The 9,073-nt window shown below is 47.5% G+C and overlaps 2 protein-coding genes across 2 annotated transcripts; both read right to left on the bottom strand.

Moving 5' to 3' along the window:
• Window positions 1–747: 747 nt before the first annotated feature.
• On the bottom strand, window positions 748–3,840 carry LOC133884573 (uncharacterized). Its single transcript, XM_062324031.1, has 3 exons — window positions 2,236–3,840; window positions 1,867–1,977; window positions 748–956 (listed from the first exon to the last, which is right to left on the bottom strand). Exons 1-2 carry the CDS (start codon window positions 3,437–3,439, stop codon window positions 1,892–1,894), a joined length of 1,290 nt encoding a protein of 429 aa, XP_062180015.1. The 5' UTR covers window positions 3,440–3,840; the 3' UTR covers window positions 748–956; window positions 1,867–1,891.
• Window positions 3,841–4,923: 1,083 nt separating this feature from the next.
• Window positions 4,924–8,801, bottom strand: LOC133884572 (selT-like protein). The gene is made up of 4 exons (XM_062324030.1): window positions 8,433–8,801; window positions 8,257–8,327; window positions 5,787–6,102; window positions 4,924–5,407 (listed from the first exon to the last, which is right to left on the bottom strand). The coding sequence occupies exons 1-4, from the start codon at window positions 8,670–8,672 to the stop codon at window positions 5,291–5,293; spliced, it is 744 nt and encodes a 247-aa protein (XP_062180014.1). The 5' UTR covers window positions 8,673–8,801; the 3' UTR covers window positions 4,924–5,290.
• Window positions 8,802–9,073: the final 272 nt, after the last annotated feature.

The raw sequence follows: 9,073 nt of genomic DNA, 5'->3' as shown, positions 1-9,073 counted from the left end.
AAAAATAGTCGAAAGGCTATGACTGCCGAAGGCGCCTCCAAGACGAAAGGCGAAGTCAACGCCGGGGCTGCCGGAGGCGTGGTCGCAGGTGCGCTTGCCAGTGATCGTGCCGCTGCTGCGGCTGGCGGTGGCGGTGTGCCTCAACATGTCCGTGCCGCTGTTTCTGGAGCGGATGTACATGGCCATGGTCATCGCCGGGGTGCGCATGCTTCGCCTCCGCCCCGAGCGCCGCTACCGCTGCGACCCCATCCCTGAGGACGACCTAGAGCTCGGCTCCGCCGCGTTCCCCGTCATGCTCGTCCAGATCCCCATGTTCAACGAGCACAAGGTACACCACATTACACATTCGCGCGAGCGAGCTAGCAACCATTGCTGAGCTCGGTTGGTCACCACTTACCAACAGCAGCTCAAGCTTGAGTCCAATGGAGTAGTTCAATCTGATCAGGATTTTGATTTGTCTCGTGACACTACTGTCGATCAGGGCGGTGTGAAGGCTGTCGTGGCCGTCAGATCGGCTGGTGGTGCAGGTGCTAGACGACTCCGCGAACAAGGTCATCAAGGTAACACAAGAGTTCAATTAGCAGTGACGGAATGGCGACGATTTGCGGTGCCGCGCCGGGGTAGAGGGTGACCAATGGCAGCGCTGGGGAGGATGGATGACGATTTGTCTAATTGTATAAAATTTACCAAAATACCCATACCAATTGAACGGTGGATATAAAAATTACTAGTGTCAAATTACTGCTAGTGTAGTGTACCGTAAAAGTTCTCAAAGAAAAACCCCAACAAAACAAAAACCTCTTCCAGACGCTCTCCGAAAATAAGACAAATTAGCTAAATTGCAAGGGCCAGTAAACCCTAACTTCTCCAGAGCTTCCCCAAAATGAGAGTTCAGCAAGCTACCATCCATCTTCCCAATTCGTTAAAACACCTCTGTCAGTTCATTTCTACGAAACCTGAATCAAATAGGAAACATTAGGACGCACGTTTGAATAATCATATGAAGAGAATGAATGGTATGGAAAAACAACAGTACACTGCGTTGAGAATAACCACAAGTAAACGGGAAACTATGATACTCCATCTAGTCCTTTTACTTATGAAAAATGAAAGATAGCATGTCTATGTTTTATCCATGTCTTGATTCAGCACAAGATAACAGCATGATCCATGTTCTGAAATAGCAAGCTTCATCTCAAGCTTGATCGATAGGTGATAATATTGTAGGACAAAGGAATGACAGTGGTTCATCATGGTGACACGGCTGGCAATTCTTTAAGCTCTTACATATTATGCTTTATATGCAGAACTTCTAGTTTACACTTAATCACGTCTGCTGGGTCAGTATAAACTCAGGCAAACAGAAAAAAACTAGCATAGCCCAATATTCCTCTTTGTATTTTATTTTTTTTCCAAAAAAAATTACATGGCCTGCTTATTTTATATGAATTTCTTGATTGTGGCAAAAATTAACAATAGGATCACTTGTTACTTGGTATATTTTATTGGCCCAAGTAGGACTTTTTAATAAGTTATGCAAGACAGTTCAAACATAAGCTATAATCTGCACAGCTGATGCAAGTCAAGAATAGAACACGGTAGTGCTAATATTCAGTACACTCTAAGTGCACAGTGAAATCTATAGTGCTGCTACGAGACAGCAGAAAATGCAATAGTTGCTCAAGTACCATGCTTAACCGAAATAGCCATCTTATAAACTGATCTTTCATGATTTGGAGTATACAATTCATAAGTGATGACACCAACATATTTAGGGTGTGAAAAGTAACTAGTAGCGTATCATCAACATGGAAAAGACTGAAACAAATAATATATTGAACACAAAGAGTTATCTTAAGGGAGTACCAAGTGACGCATTTGCTGCTTCATCTCAATTCTTCTTGTCCATGTCTACACGAACCAAAATGTCTGATAAGGTCTTGCTTTTGACATTGGCCTTGTTGCTCGAAAGAGTTCCTTCAATAATATATAGAAGAACTTGAACTTATACCACAGAAAAAAAACAATAGAATTACATGTTTACCTCCATTGCATATATAATAGTTAAACTATCAAACAAAACTGAGACATTGAAAAAGAGCATAATCACATTTCTAAAAAGAACAAGAGCATAGTATTCTCAGTTTCTCATATCAAATGGAGTCAATAAAAACATACCAGCTTACTCTACTAATACCAAGCTCTTCGTAAAGAAAACAAGCGAAAAATGATCACCTGCAGAAGGGATTCGGCTTGATTCAAGCCACGGTGGGAGCACACATGATTTAAGTAATAAACCAGACTGCAACGATGGGCCTGTCAGCGAACACGCAAGCACCTTCCCCCTGTCCATGTCTACGGAAAAAACCTGGTTGCCGATTGTGATATGCATGACGCTTGCGTTCATTGGGTCAAAAATGCCAATCCGTGGCGTGCCCTCCCCAGTTAGAAGGCCTCCATGCGGCAAGAGTCGGCTAAGCGCCACCTGGTGCTCCAGCGTCCAGCAGCTGCCATCGCCGTCAAGGGCAAACGAGCTGAGCACGAAAGGCTCCTTCTGGGACACCTCGGCGTAGCGCAGCTTCCCCTCGCTGACCCCCATGCGGCGGTACCCATCCAGCTCCGGCCGCTCCCCGCCCTTCGGGAGCTCTGTCACGCTGCCCCTCGGCAGCTCGACAAAGCGGAGGTCCGGTCGGTCGCTGAATGGGTCGGCGGAGATTGCGCCCCAGCTGATGTCGACGTACCACAGCCGGCCGGCGAAGGCGAGCACATCCCGGTCAATGTCCATCCGGCGCGCGAAAGGGAGTGGGGACGGCAAGCCCGCTAGCTTGTCCCACTTCCCTGTTTGCGAGAGAAACCGCCGCATGACGAAGCTCCGCTCCCAGTGGTCCTCGTCGCTGAGCTCGGCGACAGCGAACCTTTCAGGCGGCCGGTGCGGGCGATCGGATTGGGTGAGGATGCCCATGCCCGCGATGGACAGTGTCTTTTTCTTGCCGTCCATGTCCGGGAGGCGGAACAGCTGGCCAGTCAGGGGATTGCAGACGAAGAGCGTGACGTCGGGGTCCAGGCTGACGCCAGTCAACTTGCGTCTCTGGGTGCTGCCGTGCGTGGAGACGACGGGAGCTGTGCCGCGGAGATCCAAGAAGTTGAGGAGGAGGAGGCCGTCGCCGCTCGAGGCTTTGACGAAGCCGCTGAAGGCTAGGCTTATGTCGTCGCTGTCGGGGTCGGGGCCGGGCCGCGTGTGGACGAGGTGGGCGGGGACGATGAGGTGGGAGATGCACGGGGCCTCGGCGAGCTCGAGGGACACGCGAGGCGCCGCCGTCTTTAGCTTTGTGGACCAGTAGACCATAGCCCACGGAGGGCGCGAGGCGGCCGTGGAGATGCCGCGGTGGCGGTGGCCGGAGACGGCGGCGGAGAGGCCAAGGAGGCGCCTGAGCGTCATCTCCGAGGAGGCAGCACGGCGCGGACGGAGATCCCTCGGGTGCTGTGGTTGGCTGCTGAGAAATTGGATTCGCTGTGCGGTGAATGCCTGCCGAGAGGGGGTTAATTAATTTGTTGTTACTCTATGGAATTACAACTTCCTAAATGATATGCTGTGCCAACATATCACTTGTGCCTCACGAAAACATTTTCTTTACCACTTTGAACTTTTTCCACTATCATATGATATTTTTAATTTTTTTCTTTTATCATTGTGGATCATTGAAAATAACCACTCCATCCCCTCTATTATTTTCCTCTCACATATTCTCTCTTGGCGTCGGTGCCACATCTCCATCCCGCCCAATCTACCAACACCCCATTGTCATCATCGTCGCTCATCTCGAGGCCACCTGCATTACCACCGCCACTGCTCGAACTCACGGTTGATGACGCCCTGCTGCAGTTCATCTTAGGGCCACCTCACGCAAACTGCAGTTGTTGGCTCCGCCCACATGCCTCCTTTGCTGCCCGCCCCGCCACCATCGTGTGTGAGGATGTCAAAGGCGACGACGAGCTAGAGTGACTAAGGGGACAGAAATGTAATTTTTATTTAGTTTCTACGTCATCGGGTTGGGGGGGGGGGGGAATGTCACGTGATAAGGAAAAAAAAGGTTCAAAGTGACAAATAAATAACTTTTTAAGGGACTTAGTGTTATATTAATACAACAGTTCGGATAGATATCATTCAGGAAGTTGCCATTTTACAGAGTGGCAAACAAATTAATTTACCCGCCGAGAGGGGTTCCTTTTGCAATTGCAAGACTCGGTGCATGTAGACGCGGTGCGCGCAATCGCAACTCGAGAGGAGTCGGTAGCGTGGGGTGGTGTCCACCAGGTGACGCAGGGCGATCTTCCTCCTGGACCCAGTTGCAGTTCCTATGGTCTAGTGAAGTAGGTCTAGCCAATCCTTGAGAGCGGCTGGTCTTTCACAGCTTCCGTATCGGGGATGGCCGTATGGCTGAGGCAGAACTGGCTGGGACTCTGGAAGGGGAAAGTTTGCCACCCTTTTTCTGCACAATAGCACAACTGCACAAGATGTGGCCTCTTTTTTTCGAACGTCTGAATTTTGAACGTCGAAGATATGGCCTCTTTTTTTCGAACGTCTGAATTTTGAACGTCACGCTGACAGCTTGCCATTGCCTGCTCTACCGATCCACTGTCACCGGTTTCCCGCCAAAATGCTCTGATCCTGGGCTTATTGGGCCTGGGGAACCACAAGTGCCTATCATCCACTCGCCTCGAGGCCCAACGGAATCATTTACAGGCCTCCAGAGGTCCACTGACCTCCCGTATTTCGCTAGTGCAGAGTAGCAGACTCGATGGACTCTCGGTGGCGCATCCCCCGTCCTCTCATGGTGCAACAGAAACAGCTAGCACACTTTTTCCGTGCGATGACAAGTGAGTGCGATGTATGCAAGGTTCACACTGCTGAAGCTGTCAAGGTAGTAAGTACACTTCAACAAATCTCCCAGAAATTATCAGGCGATCACGACGCCCTACAGTTCCAGTGTCATATGTCCACAATAGTTGAATAATCGTCTCGTGCCAGGTGAACCTTTATACAAGCCATACATCCGGAAAGTCGTGCCAGACAAGCTGCACAGCTTCAATAGACCAACATCAAAGAGTTACCATCTAGGAAAACCTTAATAGCCAAGTGATCCTTTATACAAGCCATACATCCGGAAAGTTGTGTCAGACAAGCTGCACAGCTTCAATAGATCAACATCAAAGAGTTACCGTCTAGGAAAACCTTAATAGCCGTAGATGAAATTGTGGTATTCTGAGTTCAGATTTCTGGGACCATCATCTAAGTCAAGGCTTTTCCAAGATTCCTCCCAAATGGAGACTCCGGTAATCTGTTGCCAATGAGATCCCGCAGCTCGAACTCACTAGGGAACCTCTGCTCAGCTAATTTTGAGAATACCTGAAACGTGGGATCAATTTCAGTAAAGAGCAACGAAGAGGTTTACAGTGACTAAAGTCATGCTGGCAAATCAAGCCTCTTCCTATGCAGGAGTTTTCTCTAGAAGGCCAAAAGAAATACATGCAAAAAAATAAAAATAAAAACAGACATCATATGCCATAACTTCAATGCTCTGCGCTCTCCTATCTCTGTACATGATCAACAAGAAATAACTGAACCATTGTAATCCAGAAACCCAGAATAGAATCTACTTTGATGGAAGTAAAAGTAATCTAGAAACAGAACCAACTCATTTCAAAACAGAGGGTACTTCTAATTTATGATGCAGGGTGCAGCAAAATAATCCGCATGTTAACAGAAAGGAAAACAGAAGGCATACCAGATCTCCATTGCAGTAAACTTCAAAGGCACCGGAGCTTTGTAGAAAGGACTGAGCAAAGTTGCCAAATAGCCAGATTGTCGCCATGGTTCCAAATCTATTGGCACGCAGCGAGTAGTACCATGGAGGTGGAACCATTCCAAGCCTGGGGAAAATCTGGTCACCAGCCATTATTGTCACAATGGCTCCAACTTGAAGAATTGGTACAACTTTGGCCAGTACGCGCTTGGGGAATGGCGGAGGATAATTTTGCAAGACAACATGAATGCCAGGAAATGAAGTTTCCAGCATGCGCTTCATAGTCATTGCAGTTCCCCTACAATATGGAATCAAAATTTTCAGTATAACATGCAGATGTAAAGCATGGGTTTTATTGAATCGAATTTCCATTTAGAAGCACAAAAGGTGTTATAAGGAGATTAGAAAGAAGGGAGGAATGTTTACTTGCCCCATCCCTTTCGCTGTTCTTTTTTCCAGGACAATCCGTGGGAACTCAGGTTAAGGAAACAAGTTGAACCAAATATTAGCTATAAGCCTATAAATAATTAACTATCTACTTATGTTTTAGTTTCAGGAGTCCTACATCCATAACACAATTTAGTAATTAGGCGGATAGCCACTTGTACATTTAGTTTTAAACTAGCTTATAACAACTCATATTTAAATGATATATTTTGGTTATCATGATTTCCTTTCCTGCTTATTAATTTGCCCTCCTAAAAAAAATTAAAAAAAAAATCCCATCTATACTCCTCCCACCATGAATGCAGCTCATGCCGGTAGGTTATATAATGGAGGGAGGCAGCAACAATACGTGATCTGACTAACAGTCTGCGGCAGGGAAACATTTACTCAGATGTGGGAAAAATCTAGAGAAGCACTACTAGCCACGTCATACATTAGATTTGGTAGAAGCCTCTATTCCAATGAGAGCAAAAAAAAAATCACATTTTATTTTTGGAAAAAAAAACGCTTTATGATGCATTTCATAAACATTGGGCACATGTGTCCAGGAAACAACCTCTATTTCACCTCCGCTCGTCATCCTACAATGTCACTCTTATTTGTAGGGCCAGCCAACAAATTTCTCACACCAGACATCCTTCACCAAATCTGCTGGCCCACAAAAATTTGAAGCCAACTATTCTCTCCAATGCTAACTAAAGCGACACTTTCATAAAAAACTATCTTCAATCCAGTGGAATTTCCTGAATTGTTCCACTAGGGTAGCATGGGTTTTTTTGGTACTGGTCCAGGTCCTTGGCCAGACAGCCTAACAGTTCCTTCATGTTACAGTGGTATTTACAGATGAAAATGCACGAATACTACAGGCAATGGTATATTCACAACAAGCAATTTTTTAATGGGATTTAAGAATATATTACTACTTTGCCTAATCACCAGACTTTGAAGCACTGAAATTGAAGAGTGGTATTTGTCTAGTTATCAATTCACCTACCCTCAACTCCTCAAGACACCACGGCCTTATATTAATAATTTGGTTTGTCAAGTATCAAGCTTTGCAGAAACACTGGCACAATTTTCCGATCAACTCAAATGTGATCTGCATACCTTTCAAATTTTGTATTGGTTGGGCAAAATAAATAAGTGGAACCGGAACATATAAAATCGGTTGGAGAGTTGGAAGAGTTCTCAAGTGGATAGCCCAGATATCACAGATATCGTGAAGACGTGTTTACATATGCATTTCACCAAGTTTAAAGGTTAAGAACAAGAAAACAAGTTAAGAGCCAACTAAACTCAAGCTAGAAGCCTATAAGCCAGTGAGCACAAGTTTTGTCATGATATCATCTCATACTAAATGAGTCATGCCTCCCTCATCAATGTCATCTCATAGCTGACCTGTGACCTCAAGCTAGGACCATGATGGTGCAAATTAGCCAACTTTGGAAAGCATCTGACTATGAAAGGGTATCACCACTGATAGTTTAAACTCAACACAAAGGACTGACAGAGAAATCCAACAATAAAATAGAGTAACTGATTTTGTTCACATGGATTCTCTTCTTTCTTGTTCTTTTTAAAAGTCTTCAACAGACGAATGACGCGGTCATGAATAATAAGTGAGCAACCTCTATCCCTTTCCCAGTTCCCCACTACCATTGTAACATACAACTGAGTTTAAGATTTGACTAGGCGTGAAGTTACCAACAGTTGCCTGTACTACCACATAATAGTAACTACTCTTGAAAATCAGATATTCATCAATCACTAGTGGCAGTAGTGAACGGGAGTACCGAATAACCCAACTGGTAATCATTATGCAGGACAAATTGGTCTCGGTGTGGTCATTTGCGGCAAGCACACAACATTTCAAACGCTCAGCGTACACTACACTATAAAGCTACGCGCATGTTCATTTGATCCGCACAGAACAAATAACCTAACCAATTAAGCAAGCAACCACCAGTACGCACAACCCACAAACACAGTGGACGGGCGGGCTCACTTGTACGAGCAGGAGGCACAGAATTGCAGCTCGACGGTCGTGTCAAATCCGGATCCATCCACACGCGGCTCCTGCAATCGCATCAAAGCAGCACATCAGTCCACCATCCAGATCGGAGATCGGGTCGTGGTTCGAGCGTGGAGAGGAGTCCGGGCAGCTAGGGTTCATGACCCCACCTGTATGGCCGCCGCAGCGGGGTCGTCGTGGTGGTGGTGCGGCGGGTGCGGGTGGTGGTGCGGCGGGTGGGGGTGGGGGTGGTGCGGTGGGTGCGGGTGGTGCGGCGGATGGGGGTGGTGGTGTGGGGGGTGGTGATGGGGGTGGCGGAGGTGGGGAGGCGGCGGCGCGAAGATGTGGGTGAGATCGGAGAAGAAGAGCAGGGCCGGGAGGCCGACGAGGAGGAGCTGCGCGCGGTCCATGGCCCGGCGGGGGACGGCTTGGCTCTGCTGCTGCCTTCGCGTCTCCGGTCTCCGCCCCTTTCGAGACGCGGGTGGAGAGAGAGAGGAAGCCTCCTGTCACACACTGCCAATGGGCTCACCGAACCAACCGGCAATGCGGGTCACCTTGTCAGTGGGAAAAGGTCCGGCATCTTTGGTGGTTGTCTGGTGGTGGTGGAGGCTGGGGCCGGTGGGGCGTCGGGCTCGGATGGCGAAGGCGATTCTTTGTGTCGATGTGATCTAGTCGTGTCGTACGACAGGCCGTGCGTTTGGCAAGAATGGGCTGGGCTGGCGGGTTTAGCAGCTCATGAGAGCCCAAAATTCTCTAGTGTTTTCCAACGAACGTGCAGAGATGAGCCAGCTCTGGAATTGAATGCCACGGG

The sequence above is a fragment of the Phragmites australis genome, chromosome 11 (genome assembly GCF_958298935.1).
Source record: "Phragmites australis chromosome 11, lpPhrAust1.1, whole genome shotgun sequence".
Lineage (NCBI taxonomy): Eukaryota > Viridiplantae > Streptophyta > Magnoliopsida > Poales > Poaceae > Phragmites > Phragmites australis.
This window is presented reverse-complemented; position numbering and strand designations above follow the sequence as displayed.

Coding starts and splice junctions, on each gene's coding strand:
- LOC133884572 (XM_062324030.1), bottom strand. CDS start 8,672: ATGGACCGCGCGCAGCTCCTCCTCGTCGGCCTCCCGGCCCTGCTCTTC. Junction 6,103..8,256: donor TGTGCCTCCTGCTCGTACAA/GTGAGCCCGCCC, acceptor TCCATATTGTAG/GGGAACTGCAATGACTATGA. Junction 5,408..5,786: donor TTTACTGCAATGGAGATCTG/GTATGCCTTCTG, acceptor CCCACGTTTCAG/GTATTCTCAAAATTAGCTGA.
- LOC133884573 (XM_062324031.1), bottom strand. CDS start 3,439: ATGACGCTCAGGCGCCTCCTTGGCCTCTCCGCCGCCGTCTCCGGCCAC. Junction 1,978..2,235: donor AAGCCGAATCCCTTCTGCAG/GTGATCATTTTT, acceptor ATATTATTGAAG/GAACTCTTTCGAGCAACAAG.